This window comes from Lissotriton vulgaris, chromosome 8, assembly GCF_964263255.1.
Source record: "Lissotriton vulgaris chromosome 8, aLisVul1.2, whole genome shotgun sequence".
NCBI classification, from domain to species: Eukaryota; Metazoa; Chordata; class Amphibia; order Caudata; family Salamandridae; genus Lissotriton; species Lissotriton vulgaris.
In genome coordinates, this window is record NC_141696.1 from 1,239,633,783 (window position 1) to 1,239,653,845 (window position 20,063).

Here is a 20,063-nt window from a genome sequence, read left to right on the forward strand (position 1 = left end):
ACCATCCCTCCCCATCCAGTTGCATCCTAACACAGGACAGACCTGTCCGCAGGAGTAGGCCTGTCGCCCACCCACCCATCCCTCCCTTCAGAAAACCAACAGAGAAAACACACAGTAAAACGTGTTAAACAAGAGGGCGTGTCAACATGCGTGCTTCTCCATGCCGGGCTGCCACCATTAAGAACCAGGTGCACCCCCAGTCATGAATGTGAGTCTTGTGTTTTGTGTCACTGGAGCGCAGTTCAGCCCCGAATCGTCCTGCTCCAAATGGCGGATCGCCTCTGCCAGCGGATGGACGAATTCCTGCGTTCTCCCCTCCTCCTCTCCCCCCGATGTGCGGCTCCCCAGCTCCTCCGCGTCGTCGCCTTCCGACCGAATGTTATTCCAGAGGCAGCTGAACCTAGATCCTGCTCCTGGGTGTGTCCCTGGCGACTCCGAGCGTCCTCTCCGCGCACGACCTGGGTCATGACCTCTGTATGGCGTCGCCGGAGTTTGCTTCTTCACCCTACGCGACCTCCGCCTTTGTGGTTTCGGCAATTCCCACTGAGAACTTTGCCGTATTGCTCTGTCCAGCTCCTCTCGCCCAGCGGCCTCCCTGCTGTTAAGGATAGGGCGTTCTTCGAGCCACTGCCAGGCGTCCTCCGGATGTGTGAAAAAGATAGACTTGTCCTTATAAAGCCCTTTAAGCTTCGCAGGGAACAGGAGCATGTAAGGGAGATTTAGTGTCCTCAGCTTCGCCTTCACAGCGTCGAAAGAGCGACGTTGTCTCTGTACCTCCTGACTGTAGTCCGGGAATATCATTATCGTCGTGTTTTCCAGGCGGATCTCTCTCTTTTTTCTGGCCTCCCTCAGGATCAAGTCTCTGTCTGCGAAATTAAGAAAACGCGCAATGACCGGTCTCGGTCTTGCTCCTTCAGGTGGTTTTGCCAGGAGGGCCCTATGCGCCCTCTCGATGATGAAGCAAGGAGAGAACTGCGCAGTGGGGAAGGTCTCCTTCAGCCAGGTGCGTAGAAACAGGGTCATGCTCCCTCATTTGATTCCTTCTCTAAAACCTACGAAGCGCAGGTTATTGCGTCTCGCCCTGTTTTCGTCATCGTCCACCTTCCACAGCAGTTGTCGGTGGGATGCCTGCAACTCTGCCATGTCTTTCTTCAGGGTGGTTATCGCGTCGTCATTCTCGCCGATCCTAGTTTCGGTCGCCGTCACCCTATCCGACAGTTTGCGGAAGTCCTGTCGGAGCAGCGTCACTTCAGACCCAACTTCCCTGATTTTCACCTCCAACGCCGCCCGTGACTCCTGGATGTCCGCCCTGGACGCCTGGATGGCTTCCAGTAGTAGGTTAGTGTCGGTCCGCACCCCGGAAGGCGCATGAAGGGCCTCTAGCTGTTGTTTGGGTGCCGCAAAGTTGTCCATGGGACCCTGCTTCGGTGGCTTGGGAGGCGGGTCCTTCTTCCCCATAGCTGGCCGTGTCTCAGGGTCGCTCACCCGTCGCAACCTGCTGGCCCAGACCTCTTCGGCTCACCTGCCCGGGGTCAATGACTCTGCGTGGCGTGGCGTGGCGTTTCTCACTCTGAGAACTGCGGAACCGGCGTCCGCCTGGCTATGCTCCCACCTCCGCTCCCACGCGGGCCGACGGGCGACCGGCCTTCGTTCAGCTGGCCGCGTGGTAGTCCACCGACCCGTTCATCTGTCCAGGTACGGCTGCTCCTCCTCGCCGCTGCCCCAAGGCCACCTACACAGTGTCTCCGGGTGGCCCTCCCGTGTGGTACTTGCAGTCTTGCCCCCAGTGTGGGGGGGCTCCGTCCCAGCCCGCAGATGTGAGAGGCCAGGGAGGGGGGGGGGGCCAGACTCCTCGCCGTGAAAGGGGGGGGTGCTGGACCGGGTACCCCGTCTGCGGATACGTAGGCCCCGGAGGGGGATACCCGCCGAGTCAGGGGCCTTCCAGACTGCGCTGCGCGGCTCCGGCCGCCCCGGTGGCGCAGAGAAGCAGCGGCGAGAGTGAGGGGGGGGCGCCCCAGATTCCCAGCAGGGTTAGCCTCCCTGGCCCCCACCCCTGCGCAGGCCGCAGTCCAAGGAGCCTTCCCGCTTCTTCCTCAAGGGACATTAGCTCACAGGCCAGGGGCCTCCGGGTCGGCCAGTCACTCCCTCGCTGCTCCGTCCGCCACGGCGTTATAGGGCAGGCGGGCTGTAGCTATGAGGGCATGGAGGGGGGGGCCACCCCGGTGTACCTACGGCGTCCGACCCCCCCACTCCTCACCTCCTTTCAGTCCGTCGATCGGCGTGTTCCCGCTTTTCTCCTCGAGAGACGTCGGATCCACAGCCCGCGGTCCCCTCAGCGGCTCACCAGCAACTCCCCGCCACAGCCGCCAAGCCGGAAGGGGTCAGGCGGAGATCGGCACACGAGGGGGGGGGGGGGCCTCAGTATTTCAGAAGTGTTGCTTTCCCCGGCTCAAGCCCCCGCACAGGCCTCGGTCCAGAGCTCTCTCGCTCTCTCCTCACCGGCTACCGGGACTTTGATTGAGTGCCCACCGGATTGTTTATCGGGCCTTCTCTCCTCTGGCCGCCATCTTGGTGCGGGGCAGCCGGAGTCCGGAGCGTCTCGAGCCTTCCAGCCGGGCTCCCACTCTCACCGCTAGGCCCGCTTCACTGCCTCTCCAGTCCGCAGTCTGTCTTCATGGGTCCGCACAGCATCGCGAGCGGCGCCCCCGCTGGACGGCCCAGCTGGTCAAGTCCTCTCAGGCCGTCGATCGGATGCTGGGCAGCAGGGCTCCGGAGCGGGACGAGCCCCTCAGCTAGGCCTCCGCTCTCACCACTGGGCCCCCTGCGGTGTTGCCCCGGACCGAGGTCTGCCTACACTGGAGTACACCGGCTCTTCTACCCGTCTCCGGCTCAGTGACGGAGCTCCGAAATCGGGTCTGCCATCTTGCCCGGAGGGGTGTGCACGCTGGCACTCGTCTCTGGGGGATTTCTGGAAGAGGGAGGTTGTTTTGTTGCAGGCAAGTCCGCTCCTCTACCCCCGGGGGTATTACTGCTCCTGTTTTTTGTATTTTGGGTGCCCTGGGATCGTATTATCGTTGGATTCTGCGGCAGCACTCCGGGAGCTCCGGAGAGGCACTTCCTAACCAGCCATGCTGCTGGCCACGCCCCAGAATCACAGAATGTTGAGCCAATGCCAGATGCAAACCTGTTTTTTTAGTACCACAGTCGACAGCTTTGTCTTGGGCCCCCTCGTAAGATAAAAAGTGCCTTACATTCAGTGCCGGGCATACCTTTTCAGTTCACTGTCCACTCAGCCTTGACTGCTGTGAGTGTGGCATGATATTTGCTGAATAACCAGCCTTTGATCTTTCTGAATTACATATTAATTCAGGCTCAGAGCTGTTATTCTGTTACATACTATCCCCAGAAGGAAAGGATCTGGCTCAGCAGTCCGAGCTGCTGATTCGTGAGCTGGGGACCAGTGTTCAAGCCCAGCCGTCAGCTCAACATTCGAAGATTCATTGCAAATCACTTTGTCTTCTGCTTGGTCTCCACTAATTTAGATTATACAAAAAAAACTGCAATCTCTGAGGGGCAGTCAAGCAGTGTTGCGGAAGGGGTGGGGAGAGACAGCACTGGGAGGTTAAGTGTGAAGCAGTATTTTATATTAAAAGGAAAAACAAGCAGAACTCTAGGAGGTGTTTGAGGTTGGTTAGCAGTGAGGGGTGAAGCTGTAGCCAAGGAGGTGGAGCAAGCGGTAGCAGATATAAAGAGCAGCTGTTCATAATTATGAGGAGAGGGAGCAAGTATGAGCTTGAGTGAGTTCCTGAGCCCAAACGAAAGAGTGCTCCGGCAGTAACACCACATGTATGAGGGGCAGTCCTCCTGGGAAGTTACAAAAGAAAAAGGAGGGACTAGTGACCAAATTAACCAATGAAAAGTAGCCATTTATAAAGTACAGTAAAGCTAGCAAATTAGAAAGATAGGTGTGGATAGGTGTGGCTCAATGCCTGTATTCTGAATACGGAATGTCTCAAAGAGATAACGCAAGTGCTGCCTAGGTGACACATAAACAGCTGATAAAAGATGATAGAAAGCCCATTGGGCCGTGGGGTCTTGCCGAGCAGGAGGGCCTGAACTATGCAACTCCTCAAGGGTAATCTGAGCATTAAGGAACTCCGCATGTGGGGGATGGAGGGGATCCCACTCGCAGGTGCTCCGATATTCCTCTATCAGTGTGGGGAGACATTGCTATACTTGTAGAGGGATTGATAATAGTTATGTAATACCTGTTGTTTGACTCACTCAGTGATGGCCCGTCCGTTGTATCCAGTCTAGAGTCCCGCAATATGCGCCCTACTCTGTGCTTGGCGGAATCTGTGAGTCAAAAGCATGCCTACCTTGTTGCCTCCCTCGTAGTATGTCTGCCACAGTGCCAAAAGGGAGTGTTCAGCTCTACTGGTTCTGTGAAGCCTCAGTTGGCCACGCAAAACAGGAAATTGCCATTTACTTCGGCGCAGGGGGCTACCTGATCCTGTCGCTCTATGGCCTTAACCTATGCTGTCAGATTGGATTCTGCGCAACGGGCCTCTCGCCGCCCCTGGCTATGGATATGGAGGAGCTCAACAACCCCCCCCCCCCAGAGGGAAGCTTGGAACCCATTGGAAAGTGTATGGAGTGAGGTATCAGGCTGAGCATTGAACTCTTAATACTCACACTATCCCCTTTCCGGATCACGGCCACGTCCACCGGAAAGCGGAGGAGCTGCAGGGGTAAGTGCCAGCACAGTGGACCCCGTCAAGAGGAGATGCTGTCAGACCAAAACAGTTCAATGTGAGCGTGGTCAGAAATAGAGATATCAGATCTCCACTGTGTCGAGGTTGCGAAGGAGGGAATGGATTACAAAGACCTGATCAATGCAGGAGTACGATGTATGAACATAGGAATAAAAGGAGTTATCCCACACATCGGGGTGTTTTTAATGCCAAGCTTCCTTAAGCCCCAAGTCTGTGATGTCCCTCTTAAGCTGGCAGATATAGCCCAAGTGGCCTGAAAGATGACCATGCTTCTGTCCAGTTCAGCATCCCACACCAAATTAAAGTCACTGCCAACGATAATGTCACCCTCCCCCTGCTAGTTGATAATGCAGAATGCATCAAATATAGGAGTCCTGTTCAGAGTTTGGAGCATAGATGCTGAGAAGTGTGAGCGGCTGTTTATCCCAAAGCATATGCAGTGTGAGAAAGGGATCTTCCTTATCCTTTGCCATCTTCGAGACAGAGGAGCTGAAGCCTGCTTTGCATAAAATGCCCACCTCAGTGTTTAAGTGTCAGCGTATACCCAATAGTGCAGCAGGTATTTCGGGTAAACCATCCTATGTCTTTCCGCCCCCATAAGGTGGGTCTCCTGGAGGAAGACAGCATCCGGGTCATGTCTCGGTATGTACCTGCAGATATGTTTGTGTTTGTTCGGTGAACAGAGACCGCGGGCATTGAGGGAGAGCAATCTAGTACCCACTGCTCGCGTCATAGTTCAGAGGAGTTTGTGGTGGCAGTGTAATGCAAAAATAAAATTGGGGCGAAAATTGGGGAAGAGGAAGAGATCCAGTGCCATCCCCCCACCCTCTCTTTGCAGCATAGAAGGTGACAGGGCAACAAAATAGTTCCTTGCGCCAATATAGTAGGAAGGCAAAGCTTGTGCCTCCCAACTGGTGTTGAAAGTAGGCATTGTATTACCTGAAGAGTTCGGTTGCAACAAGCTCAGGCATTGGTTGACCTAGGAAAGAAAAATAAACATCACAACCCAAAGGTATCGGACCTATAGGGCCCCCATCCTGCGTAGACTGGCATCTACTTGCACAGATCCCGCTTGAGGAGTCACCCTCCTGGGGTGCGAATCATGGGAAGCTGACCATCAGATAAAGTCAAATTTCAGGCATGAGAAGATAGCCCGCGTCCCCGTGACCCAGCACTTCCTTAGTCTTTAAAAGAGTGTAGTAGTCGAAGTGGCTCGAGCATTGGGAGAGGTCTGTACATTGATGTGAGTGCACCATTACATTTCTAGGGAGCCAGAGGTGGAGGGAGCTGGCGAGGGGTCCATCCCCATGTTCCAACGGTGCTGTACAACGTCACACTTGGTCTCTTGTGATGATGCATCTGTTTGACGTTTGTCTGGTTGACGAAATTTCACTGTGTTCCAGATAGGGTGTAGCTCATCCCTGGTGGGCATGCAAGTTGGGGAGGGGCCCTTGCGTATGTTGTCAGTGGCTCCAATTTTCTAGATCCCCTTCTTAGTTTGTAATTCAATCTGTTGCTCTTCAAGTGCTACTATGCGTCGCTGCAACATTTCCGGAACCTCAGATCGGGCATCTACAGTTTGCTTCAAATCATCCACATGCCTCCCTAGCTCCAAATGTCTTGAGGCAAGTTTTGAAGTCCACCTTGAGCGACCCCATTTCTGAGTGGATATCCTGTAAAAAGTGGGCCATGTAGTCTTGTGAGATAGTTACTGTAGTCAAGCTCCCTCGGATGGGAGTGGGAGGAGGGTCTGTCATCTTACAGTCAGATGGGGGAGTTTGTTCCACTAGGAGGTCACCGGATTATCCTTAGTGGATTTAGAGCATGGCATGGTGGTCTAGGGCACAGGATCAAGTGCGGAAAGTTCAGAGCTGCTATGTTATTCACCCCACCACGCTGCATGGTAGATGTCACGTGGCTAGCCTAGCTAAGTACCAATTACTTAGGCGGTCCCAGAATGATCAACAGGCAGGGAGCAGGCGTGTGTGCCCGGGGGGGATATTACTCCATGTGTGTCATGAGTAATTCACAGTAAAAGCATAGGCTCTGCAAGGGTCCAAACAAACCGGGGAGGTCAGGCTGGGATGCGGGCGTCACTTTCCATCCCTGTGCAGGCAAGTTCATAAGCCTTTAGGTGCGTGATCGCTGGGGTACACACCCCACACTCCGTGCTAAGTAAAAAAGTGTCATCCATGCATCACAGCTCCACCCCCCTCCCACCAGGCTGCAGCAACTCACAGTTAGTGATGGTCATGGACGAGGGGCTGTTCTTGGCCCCTGCAAGTACCAGGCACGTTATTGATCCGACGTGAAGGCCATGGCGAGCAGGAGATGAAAGGGAGGAGCCAGCGCCAATGTTCAGCAGGTGTAGGGGAGGCCGGTATGTGTCACTGCCTCAGGGAGGGCTGGTGCATGCCGTCTGTAGATAGCAGTAGCTGGCAAAAGGGAAAGTAAGGTTCGCCACCGCTCCCCATCATACTTCGGGCTCCGAGCTGTGCAGTCCATGCAGCTGCTCGTGGTTAAACAGCTCTCAGGGGCCCGGGCTGAAACACTCAAGCTCCCACAGTCAGCCCAATCATGTCACCAGCCCAAAACTTTTTCAATAGAGAGGCTGCTGTTCAGACTCTGCGACCACAGTGGCTCCCAATTCCAGAAGGCAAGCGGAAGGAGGAGTCACAGCATTGAGTCTCTAATCCTCTTCCAGACACTCTGAAGTTGTCGGGGACTAATACCAAGGACTATGGATACCAGGTCATGCAGGCGCTCCCTCCCCAGGGAGCATCCCAGCCGCACTCACACTGCACAGGTATCACAGCAAGGCAGCCACTGGTCCCCGCCATTATTGCTGTAGTGCACGGCACAAATCTTCAAGGATGACAGAGTGAAGGAAATTAGGCCGAGGCAGGAGCTCGCTATTCTGTCATCTGGCCACAGTGATAGAGTGAAATAGCTCCCCAGCCCCGATTTGCATTGAGGTGCCCAGGTGCCCCCTGCTGTAAACAATGTTCAAATACAACCCGATGCTGTGGATGAAACCGGGTAGCTCACAAGGGCCCGGAAAGTCGGCAAGGCACGTCCTACTCCATTTTCAGCTAGGCCACACCCTAGGACCCCACTTTTAGCACAGTAGTCCCTCGCTTCTCAGCTTGGCTCCGTTCTTCTGATCAGAATAAACAGTCAAGAACTGATGTCAGCTCGCTGGGAGGGTGCCTATATAGCACTGCTCACGTCACCTCTGGTGCGGACAATGCCAAAGCTGAACAATGTCACCTACCGACGAGGAAGGGAATTACTTAAAAATGTCTGGATCCAGTCTGACTACTGCAGAATCTATACTAATATTATAAAGAGAGAGCCCAAACCTTTGAGGCGGGTAATCTCAGTAACCACAGCACCAATCACAACACTCAATACAGCATTGTAAAGGGCAGTTGCAGCAGAAGGACATAGGCTATGCAGATGCCCACCATATACATTTAAAAGGTAAAATAACCGTGCCAGCAAAGTAGTCCCTTGTGGGCGTGGGCGGGGCGCGGCCTGACGACAAAAACCAAAGCGTTCTGTAAACTTCTGCGTTGTGCTGTGGGCGTGTGCTGCGGGCGTGGCAAACGCTGGGGGTGTGCGATGGGGGTGTGACATGGAGCAAAAGCCTTCAATGGGCGTATGCGTTAAGCGCGAGGCGCGCACAATTGCCGTTACGTTCCGCACGTCATGCCATGTAGGTCGCCTTCATGCCAAGTGGGTCGTACATACAAAATAATAAGGCGCCGGGGCCACACGCGAATGAGCGTGTCTGCTGGGACAATTACTGCAAATCACGCCACATTCTAAAATTAGGATACCAATCAAGCACCTGGGTGTATGCGATCAATGGGCTTCTGTGTTCACATGGAGGCGTGGTAAGTAACCCTTCGCTCTACTCCCTTGGGGGACTGCCCGTTGTCTCACACATACTGGGTCCGAATGCAGTGTGTGCCTAGCCTGGGTGCGTCTGAAACACACTGGGGGACGGAGACCGTCGGTGTGGGTCCTAAACAAATAATAAGACCCGGACAATGTCTGGAGGGGCTGCTAGTATTCTAATATAAGGCATGTATGACTCAATACAGTCTCTACCAGATAAGTAACTTTTTATATCTCACAACTTGTATTTCCAATCCCTGTGCAAACTTTTGCTTCTTAAAAATGTTTGTGATTAAATCTATTAAGACAGAAATATGATTTCACAACTGAGTTTGTCTGGTAAGGTCCCGAGAATAGGAGGTAAAGGTAAAAGAAGCAGTGAAATAACAGCCTGTCGTGTTAAGTAATCATCATAGATTATAGCAAATTAGTGAAGGTGTCAGCGAAAGGTGATCACAATTAAAATGTTTTAATGAAGCTGATATTTGCGAATTTATATAATGGCAAATTTGTGGTACATTGTGTTTTCTTTCTTTTCTTTTCTCGGTTTAATTTGTGTCTTTATTTTACATTCTTCAAGGCTAGATTTTATGCACCAACAACTATCTTTATTGATGAAATTGATTCTATCTGCAGTCGTAGAGGCACTTCAGATGAACATGAGGCTAGTCGGAGAGTCAAGTCGGAGCTGCTGGTCCAGATGGATGGTAAGCTGTATTTCAGCAGGAGTTCCTTTGCTCTTCAACTCTTTTTGCTTAAAATTATTGGTGTTACTAAAACAATGAAAAACCAAAGGGGATGATGGACGGAGCGTTGACAGTTGGCATTTCGAGCTGGACTGTTCCCATGAGGCACAGGGTCAGACTGATTTGCATATGGCCATGTCTGAACTGTCGTGTCGGAGTGAGCTAAAGAACGCTGATGGATTAAACCAAGATCAGTTGACTGGGAGTGAGTGTTTGTATTGTCAACGCTCCGTTCATTACCCCCTTTGGTTTTTCTTTGTTACTAAAACAATTTCAGTTTCACATAGTTGTAACGTCTACATTCAAATCCACTTTCTGTTTACATTTTATGAATCATTTTTTAATGGCTAAGAAGCAAGCAGTCTAATATGCTAGCAGAAACATTGATATGCGTATAGCATTGGAACTATTTCTACACCTATGAAAATGTATTATGCATGTTTGCCTATAGTGCTGAAATCAAGTATCCATCTGGAATCATATGAAATCCATTTTCCCAAACCACCACAGGGTCCACTCATAACCTTGGTTGCTAAAGATACCTTAAAGCACTGTCCTGGAAGGAAGCATCTATCCAACAGACTGTCCAGGCTATGAAGATTTGAAGAGGGTGTTTAAAGGTTAAGATTAGACCATATGAATGCTTCAGTGATAATAAAGTCCCTTACCTATAAAGACCTCTTTGTACGGGTATTAACACCCTTATCTTTGATTATCAACTGATTATCAAGATCTAATGGCATTATTTGCATACATTATTGCATTCATATTCTGTATTGGTTGCACCCTTTTCTGTGAATGGAACCATTGAGCCAAAGCTACAAGCAGACTACTAAGAATGCACCTTTCTCCCATGTACCATGTTCTCTCTTGACTCTGAACCACTTCATAAGCAAATCTTTGGAAGGTTTTAAATAAGCCAGAGAGTTGTTTATTCGGTATTCAATCAATCAAGTAGATGTATATAGTGAGGCTAATCACCTGAGAGGGCATCCAGGTGTTTGAGGGTCATAATGGTTCAGGTTACTCAGTCAAACAGCCAAGTCAAGTGCTCTCCGAATTCCAGTAGAGAGGCGGAGATTGGTAGCTGCAGAGGTAGTCCGTTCCATGTTTAGCTGCGAGGTAGGAGAAGGAGCGTCCTCCGTTGTTGCTTCAGGAGATGCAGGGAGTGTGTGCGAGTGAGAGGGAGACAGAGCGTAGTTGTCTGGTAGGGTGGTGGAATTTCAGGCGATGGTTGATCTAGGCTGGTCCATGGTTGTGCAGGGCTTTGTAGGCGTGAATCATCAGCTTGAATTGGCATCTCTCCTGAATAGGAACCAGTGGAGTTTTCTGAGATTGGGGTGATGTGGATCTGTCCAGACAGGTCGAGAATGAGTTTGGCAGCAGAGTTCTGTATGGTGTGGAGTTTCTGCAGAAGGTGTGTGGTGATCCCAGCATAGGGTGCATTGCTGTAGTATAATGGGCCTGTGATCAGGGCATGAGAGACGATACGCCGGGTGCTCAGATCAGCCATTTGGAGTTATTGTAACATGGGAAGTGTGCGAAAGCAGGCACAGGTGACTGCGTTGATCTGAAACTGCATGGCCAGTTTGCTGTCCATGATTATCCTGAGATTTTAGGCGTGGCCGGTCGGTTTGGCTGATGCTCCTAGTTCCGAGGGCCACCAGGAGTCGTTCCAAGGGGTGGTGTGTTGCCAAAGATCAGTACTTCTGTTGTGTCTGTGTTGAGCCTCACGCAGTTGTCCTTCAACCAGTTGGTGATGCTCGTCATGCACCTGTGGTAGTTGGTTCTTTTGTTGGCAGGATCTTCTGAGAGTGAGAAGATGATCTGGATGTTGTCAGCATAGGATATAATGCTTAGTCTGTGGTATTCCTTAGTTAAGTGTCTGATTTTTCCACACTCTGTTCTGAATCTATGTATTATAGCTGTGTTTCCTGATCACACTTGGAAGGCCTGACTTAAAATTGTTCTGGTTCATTAGACGTTCCATCATCGAATCTGACCTTGTGAAGCCATACAAGGTTCAGTTTGTAGGATAAGACAATATCTCCTGTTCTCCAGTTTCTGAAATATGAGCTTTTCATTCAGCTTGATCCTTGGAGAATTCTACCGCCTTCTGCGTCATCAAAGATAACTGGGATTGATGCAATGTCAAAGTTGACACCAGTTACTGAAATTGATAACCAGTTTGCCAACACACTCCACAGCATTTACGGACCCATCTTCCGAATGAGAGAGTGCGTTCTTTCCCCTGCCATTTCCAGTGGTATGTTCATGTGCAAAACCCTGACAAGTAACAGAAAAATAATTACTTTTGAATACGTACGTCAGACATCCAGGGGTTGGGCACCAAGTGGAGGTTTGCTGATGGGGAGAGGTAAAGGCACAGAGAAATGTAGTTGCCAATGTTCAGATGAAGAGGCATAGATAAAAATCCTATCTTCGTTCTTTATCTTTCCTTGCATTCAAATGTTGCTGTTTCTTTAGGTTCAGTGGTGTAGGTGGCCCAGGTGTGGGTTTGTTTTTGCAGTATTCAGCCAGGTTTTGTAGGTGTGGTTAGTTTTTAATTTGATGCTGAGTAATTACAACTTTATGCTTCCTGGAAGGGCATTCTATGTTGATACCTCATAAGGTGATCTAGTTGTACTGATTGTATCTCTTTAGATGGTAAAGATGAACCAGAGCTAATCTCAAGTCATTTACTGGAATGTATTGGGAGTGCTGAGAAGCAAGTGCTTGCTCTGCTGCCACCAGTTCCTTCCATGGCGTAGATTGAGATTCTTACCTTAATGACCAAACTGGGGGAATTTGTTGTCTCTTTGGCAACAACATTGTCTGCTTCACAGAAAGGATCAAGGTTGTTGGAGAGCAGGGTAATTTCCTTTGCTCAGGCTGAAAGCGGGCACTGATTCTCATTTTTGTCAAGAGAATTGAAGATGAGTATTCCAATTTTGGGGACGACTATGATATTGATGACGTAAAGGGTTTACTTTGTTGAGTTTATCTCCTCTATCTAAACTGATCAATGTGATCGCATTGTTTATAATCTGCATAATCTGTTAGATGCAAGTAGTGTGGACTCTATCAGACCTGGTGGTAAATGTATTGTACATACCACACTGGATTATTCCAGTTTGGATACTGAGCTTTAGTATACACATCCTCCAATTAGGGGTAGATCGCATCATCTATGCCCTACCCAGAAAGTTGGTGTTCATTACATGGAGTTTAGGAATCTAATGACATGTGCTGAGGTTCTTATCTTTGACAGATGAACAGAAATGTGCCTAGCCCTGTAACTGTAAGTTTCAATTCGATTAAGGAAGCGGCGAAGGCAATGATTATGCTATTCTCTCTTTGCTTTATTCACAATAACAAATCCATAGCATCCAAAGAGAAAACTTCCATCAAAAACATCCACTCCTATGAACAGAGGGAGGTCTCAAACGCTAGTCCTTACATAGTGTCCAGTAATGCCACATAGTCCTTCTCCTATGTCAACCCCTCCTCTTTCTTCGCGCAGAGTACGCCAAGATTACCATCACTGGTCCTGTTTCAAACGCTCATTTCCTAGCAAAAAAAAAAATAACGTAAGGCACCGAAGCAAAATTCTGTGCACCAATATAAACAATACATTCATTACGAGACTAGTGAACCTCATGAACAAATTACTTACCCCAGAATGGAGAGGGTTTGCACCGAAAGTGCATTGGGTGGGATAATTTTCGCCTCCGCGACCTTAATAGAATTGAAACTTACCATTATAGGACTAGGCAAATTTCTATTCTATGTCAGGACCAGAGGTTTCGGATTATTCTAGTTTAAAGCTTACTTGCCACCAATTGAGCGACCCCTATCACAGGCTTAAAGTAAAACCTCTTGTAGGTCGAGTCGGAGGACCAATCCGCCGCCTGCATCAAGTCCTCCAGATGAGCTGCCAACGCAAAAGCTTTCGAGGCAATGGCCCCCCATACAGAGAGGGCTCCAAACTGCCTTGTGTCAATACCCGCCTCCTGCATGACCCAGCGCACACACCTGGCTAAAGTAGGGGAAGAGATTTATTTAGTGAAATAAGCAAATGGCATTCGCCTGGAGGCCGAAATTCTTGTGTCAAGTCTTCATATGCCTTGAGGCAACCCACAACACACAACTTGGGAACGTCTGAAAACGCCGGGTAGGACACCGTACGTGAATGCGACTTTGGTACGACGTCCTACCGTGAAAGTAACCCCATCCGGGGAAAAATCTCTTGCTGAAACATCCAAGGCCCTGACATCTGACACTCCTATATGAGATCAGACACAAAAGCATAGCCAACTTGTCTGAAAAGTTCTTTCAAGGAGAGACTCCGGAGATACCACTGGGAATGTGTACGGCCTTACCGCATGGCGGGGACTGGGCGGCGCTGGCTGCCTGGGAGGATCTAGGGCTTCAAGTGCTGGGAGACCTCTATGAAAATGAAACTCTGTTGCCGTTTCAAACCCTTCAACAGAAATATGATCTATTGTGGGGGGATTACTTGCTGCATTCAGCGCTTGTTTCCGCTATACAGCGTTATTGGGGGATGGGTCTATCCGAACCACCTACTTCCATGGTGTGCCAATATGTGGTGATGGGGCGGGAACCGTTAAGGCCATTACATGCCTTTACATGCGCATGTTAACTGAAACTCAGGAGCCACTGCGTACGTTGCAGGGGAAGTGGGAGCGAGACCTGGGTAGAGAAATTCCGGAGACAACGTGAGACCAGCTCGTTAGGAGGGCCTGGAAATGTACAAAGAATGCTAGATTCCAACTAGTTCAGTTCTACATCCTGCACAGGGCGTATTTGACACCAGCCAAGCTCAATCAGTACTTTGGGGCGGTGGCCGCTCAGTGCCCGAGGTGTAGTTTGGAGGGAGACGACTTACAGCACATGTTGTGGGGATGTACAAGCCTAGGAGCGTATTGGAAAGGAGTATTGGATCTACTGTGCCATGTAACAGATAGGACATTAGAACTAGATGAGGGAGTTTGTTTGTTACATTGGTTCCCACATGCCACCAGAACGAAAGTGACAAGTAAATTTATAGACCTTGGCCTCGTATTGGCTAAAAGAGAAATCGCAATGCGCTGGAAATCGCAAGGGGCCAGGGTTGGAAAGGTGGCGGGCGGAGATGCCAAAATGGGCGCAGAGTGAAAGTGCGCTTAGGCTGCAACAGGCCTTGAGAACTAAGAATGAGAGGACGCTGGAGGCGGCGAGGGCGTGGGAGGCCTTAGTGGGACTATTGTTGACCCCAGAGTCAGAATCAGGGGAGGGGTCGGAACCGGAAGAGGAGCAAAACCCAGAGGAAACGTTGATTCAAGGTGAAGGAACCAGGACTTGGTTGATGGACTCAATGATGATTTCTGAGTAACTATGTTCGACCTGTACTGTAACACAACTGTTTCACGATCATTAGTACAAGAGATTCTAACGTCCAGTAATAGCTGAAAGATTATCCTATGGAGTCACACCGGTGGTGGAGGGGGAGGGACACGGGAGGGGGACGTACCATGACTTGATTGATGATATTGTCAATAGTAGAATTCAACGGACGTGTATGGGATACATGGGAAGATCCATATTTTGGTATGTTAATAGTTGGAAAATGAATATTTATTTATTTATTTTATTTATGGGATTTTTAATGCGCAACTAATACCCTAGGGTGTCTAGGCGCAGTGAGATGCTCTAGGATACACAAAATTCAGGGCACAAACTTATTGATTGAATAAATATTGATTGAATACAAAAATATGTTTAAAAAAAAAAAAAAGAGAGATACCTATTTGGTTGCCAGGAATGAACAAATTCAAGAATAGATTGACGTCCCATAAAGAAGAGTGCTGCGGCTCCGGGGGCAATGAGAGGCGGATACCTCGCAGAAGGCTGCAAACAAAAGGATGTTCCCCCACGGGAGCTCTATCCACCGGGGCATGACCAGCGGAAATTGCCGACCTAATGGCATTGATCGAACGATACACTAAGCCCTCTGAAGCCAGGTCAGCCAAGTAATTCAGAATCTGAACAACGTCTGCTGCCACGGGATCCAAGTGCCTTCGAAGACACCAACTAACACATCTTGTCCAAGAGGAACGGTAACGTTTACTGGTACTGTCTACCCGGACCTTAGACAAGAGGTGTTCAGCCGGTTGCGATAGGCCTGGGAGTGACCAGCGTTGCCTGGAAGTCGCCAGGCCATCAACTCTAGGGAACCCTGAGCCGTGAGATGATGCGGCATTCGATCCGGGCTCAGAAGAAGATGAGGAAGCCGGGGGAGTCAGATTGGAGAAATTCAAGACAGTTCCAGTAGAACCGGAAACCAGACTTGAGATCTCCAAAAGGGCGTCACCATCACCTCTTCCGCCTCCTGCCGGCGGATCTGGGCCGCCGCTCTTGTGATCATGGAGAATGGTGGGAAAGCATACCCGATCTCCAGACTCCAATCTTGGAGGAAGGCGTTCGTGGCCGCGGCCTGCGGGTCCGGCCTCCAACTGAAGAACTACTTCACTTGATGATCGAAACGCGATGCAAAGAGGTCCGTCATAAAAGGGCCCCAAAGATCTGCTAGCCATTGATAGACTTGAGGGTCCAACTTCCACAGGCTGGCATCGTGCAGGTGCCGTGAGTGCCAATCTGCCATCTGGTTGCCCTGGCCCGGGAGATACTCCGCTGTCACAGAGACCTGTTTAGCCAGGCAAAAATCCCCCAAATCCTTCGCCAGATTCGCTAGGCCCCTGGATCGAGGGCCCCCAGATGATTGACGGACCGGACCACGGATATGTTATCCATCTTGAGAAGAACACAAGATTTAACCTTGTTCTTGGTCCTGTAACGAACTGCGAAAGACCAGAAGTTCCAGGCAGTGGATATGAAGTGCTAGCTAGTCTAACGACCAAACTCAGTCGATGGAGAATACCCCACAACGAGCGCCCCAACCAGACCTGATGGCGTCTGACTCTATGATGGTACGGAACCGAAAATCACCCTACAGTTCCATGCGTCCATGTGAAACAAACACCCCACTATTTCTTCTCTCACCTCCGCAGTGAGCGGGACTGATAGTGCAAAGGACCTGGGAAGATTGCCTGGATGGACAAAGACAGGAGCCTCACCAGCCTGGCAATCTGTCGGAGGGACACACGCGGTCTGGACATAGTCTGTCGTAGCTCGTGGCGTATTTTGGCCATTTTCTGGGACTGAAAGCTCAACGAGGGTTGGACCGAATCCACCACGAAACCCAGAAAAATCACTTTTTGTGAAGGAATGAGGAACGACTTTACCTCGTTGATGACGAAAACCCAGCCCCTGCAAGAGGTTCACCGCCTGATGAAGCTGGGAGGTCAAGTTCTTGGGACATAGTGCCATGAGGAGAATGTCGTCTAAATACACGATCAGTCGAATACGCTGTTCCCTGAGGAACTCCACTGCCGGGTGGAGCACCTTGGTAAAGCACCATGGTGCTGAGGAAAGACCAAACGGAAGGGAGGTGAATTCGAATATTGAATCCCTCCAACGGAACTGAAGAAAACGCCGATGAGGAGGGTGTTTTGCGACCACCAGATAGGCATCCTTCAAGTCCAGATGCACCATCCTGTCAGATGGAAGAAGGACGTCCTGGAGGAGGTGAATCCCCTCCAGGACGTGAGTGAAGTGGGGATAAACCACCCAAACCATTGAAGTCTTGAAGATTGATGACCGGCCTGCTGCCCCGTCGGGTTTGTCCACTAGAAATAAGTTGCTCAGGAAACCGTCGAGATGCAGGCGGATAGCTCCTTTGTTCAGTAGCGCAGAGACTTCCTCGTCGATCAGTTCTGCGTCACGGACGGTGAAGCAAATAGGCCGTGGGTGGGTCTCCTGCTGTGGATGGTCGCAGAATTCTATATGGAACCCTTGCAGAGTTTTAAGGACCCAGGTGTCTGAAGTTCTAGCCAGCCATGCTTCCAGAAAGTCTGCCAACCGCCCCCAATGCGGATTTTAGAGGAAGGTATAACACTTAACGGTTGAATTTCCGCCTCCAGCATTCTTCTTGAAGCCCCCTCGGCCCCTGAAGCGCTGGTATAGTTGGCGCTGATGTTGTACTGACCGCACTCGGAAACTTGTCCTTTTTGAAGATTCTGCTGGAAACCACGGCTGGGCGAGCGGCCACACCCTCAACCGTCCCCTTGGAAAACCTGCTTGTTGAACACTCGTTTAATATTTGATTGTGCCTTATCCAATGAGGTAAAGGTCGCTACTAATTTTCCGAGCTCCTTAACGAAAGGGTCCCCAAACAGACCACCTTATGCGACTGCGCCCTCTTCCGATTTAGGATCAAGTTTAATTAACAACGAGCGGCGACGCTTCGTTGACAGGGTTCAGTTAGCGTTGCCCATGAAAGGGATGGCCCGCTGGGCCCGATTATAGAGTACTTCAGGAGAGATATGGGCTCCAGATACCTTGGCTTCCTCAGCCATATCTAAAATTTTGGTCATAGGACCAATGACTTCCAGAATCTTATCTCGATATGAGCGCCTAGATCGATTGATGCCTTTGTGCGGGTTCTTCATATATTAAGCCAAAAATATGGCCATCTTGGAATCCGTCTCTGGGGTAAAAGCCACTTTACCTTCCAAGGTTGGCCTCGGGCACTCTGCCTTGAGACAGCCCGGGCCTCCTTTTCAAGAGGCTTCTAGAGACGGCCCGCCACAAACTTTGCCACCTTCTCCCCAGGGGCCCAGGTAGTGTCCAGCATGCCGTAATCCTCCCCTTAAGCAGCGGGAGAGGTGACCACAGGACATCAAGGGCGTGAAGGACCTGCATCGTCTTACGAATCCCCAGGGACTGTTCATCAGGATCGGGGGACGCTGGGTCAGGAGTCTCGGGGTTCAGGAGGCACCAAGGGAGTGGGGGGGGGGGAGGGGGGGTGTCCCTTGCGCCAAAAATGCACTCTTAAGACATGTAACCGCATCCTTGTCAACCCCATTGGCGCATTTTTTCTTAGGCGGCGGAGCCTCTTCGCTCGCAGGGGGAAGAGGAAGGGGAGGTCGTGGTGTCTGAATGGACATGAGCCAACCTTGCGCACTCATGGACAATTCTTTCCGACATGCACAGCTCCATGGGACCCACTACCTCATTGACTACCCTATAGATAGAGGAGTCGACTGCCTCAAAAAACCATTGTCCCATTGCATGAAAGACTGGGACTCTTCCTCCTGATACACCCAGTCTTGTGCTTCCATGATTCTGACTGCGCACAAATCAGCCAAAATATCAATATATGCACGCACACAAGGTATATCACTGCCCACAAAAGGATTGTAGAGGGTTATAATGTATGGACGCCAAGGATGTGGTAACTGGTTGCTGGGGGACCCAGAACAATGATTAGGGCAGAGCCAAGGCCTGCAATCAGGCTTGCACTACCCTGCGCACAGAGTATATTCAGAAATATACAAATTACACACAGGTAAACCTGACCAGGCTCTGCTGCGCACCACCCACATGGTTAAAGCCTCAACCAATGCGCTCTCTTCGCGCCGGAGAATATATCTCTCTGTGCACAATCATTATGCCCTAAGGCGTTCTCACAGACTCTGCCGTAATATGGACCCCTGCCGGGGCATACAATCAGTGAGTCAATGCGGGAAATACAGACCCGAAAGACGGGCGTAACAGAGACAGCGGTGGGCCAAGGCTCCGTCAGCGCGTCTTCCGCAGCTTCCCAAATTGAAGAGACGCGCCGCGGGAGCAGCGAGACGAGAGAGTCCACCTAGCGGGCTGTTCTAAGCACCGCAACTTGCCTGGCGTGGCCGCGTGAGGAGCGGTGAAGCATTCCCGCGGCCAGGAATCTGTAGAGAAAAAACAGACACAATTCTGCAAACATCCTGGAGGGTGTAAGACGTGCCTCCGGTAAAGACAGCAATTAACACTTAAAAAAAATTGCTACAAGGTCACACACAGTAAATTCCCCGAGGAGAAACAGGACAGCAAATGTAACTGGCTGCGAAGCAGAGAAGAAAGAGGAGGAATTGACATTGGAGAAGGACTATGTGGCATTACCGGACACTATGAAAGAACTACCGTTTGTTTGAGACTTCCCTCTGTTCTGACATAGAATTTAAGAATGCATTTCTTACCGTTGGGCTAGTTAAATGGGGTTATGTGGAGCTTGGGGTCAACTGAGCAATCCTTTTTTCAAGTATTTTACATTTTCCCTACATCACAGGAACCCTACAGAATTTAAATGTCAGGTGGTAATGTGGTCAAACAGTCAACGCATACTCTTGAAGATTGGCATGGGGGAAAATATTAAATATCGTTAGCACACAGATAAGACACAATAAATCTATTGTCCAGCCAATGCTTTATCTCTGTATAAAAAATAAGACTTAGCAAAAGTTGTTTATTTAGCACAACCTAAAGTTTCAGCTTAATCTCAACATGTTCAGATACCAAGGAAACCTTTCTGTGGCAGGTTTGTTTAGATGCATAATGGGCAGTAATGGCTGGTGAAACAGGTAGGGCCATGTGTGGCTCCTTATATCCCAAAAAAATTACTTCTGTTGTCCCAGTGGCAGCATTTTGTTATGGGAGCCACCCTTATGCCATGGGTGATCTTTAGAATCACAAAGAAAGT

The 20,063-nt window shown here is 50.2% G+C and overlaps 1 protein-coding gene across 1 annotated transcript in view; it reads left to right on the forward strand.

Annotated features, from left to right (window-relative positions):
* KATNAL1 (katanin catalytic subunit A1 like 1) overlaps window positions 1-20,063 on the forward strand; it is a 321,796-nt gene that overhangs the window by 201,384 nt on the left and 100,349 nt on the right. Inside the window, exon 8 of the mRNA XM_086935151.1 lies at window positions 9,259-9,385. Within this exon, the coding sequence (XP_086791277.1) occupies window positions 9,259-9,385 (127 nt within the window). The remainder of the gene's footprint in view (window positions 1-9,258; window positions 9,386-20,063) is intronic.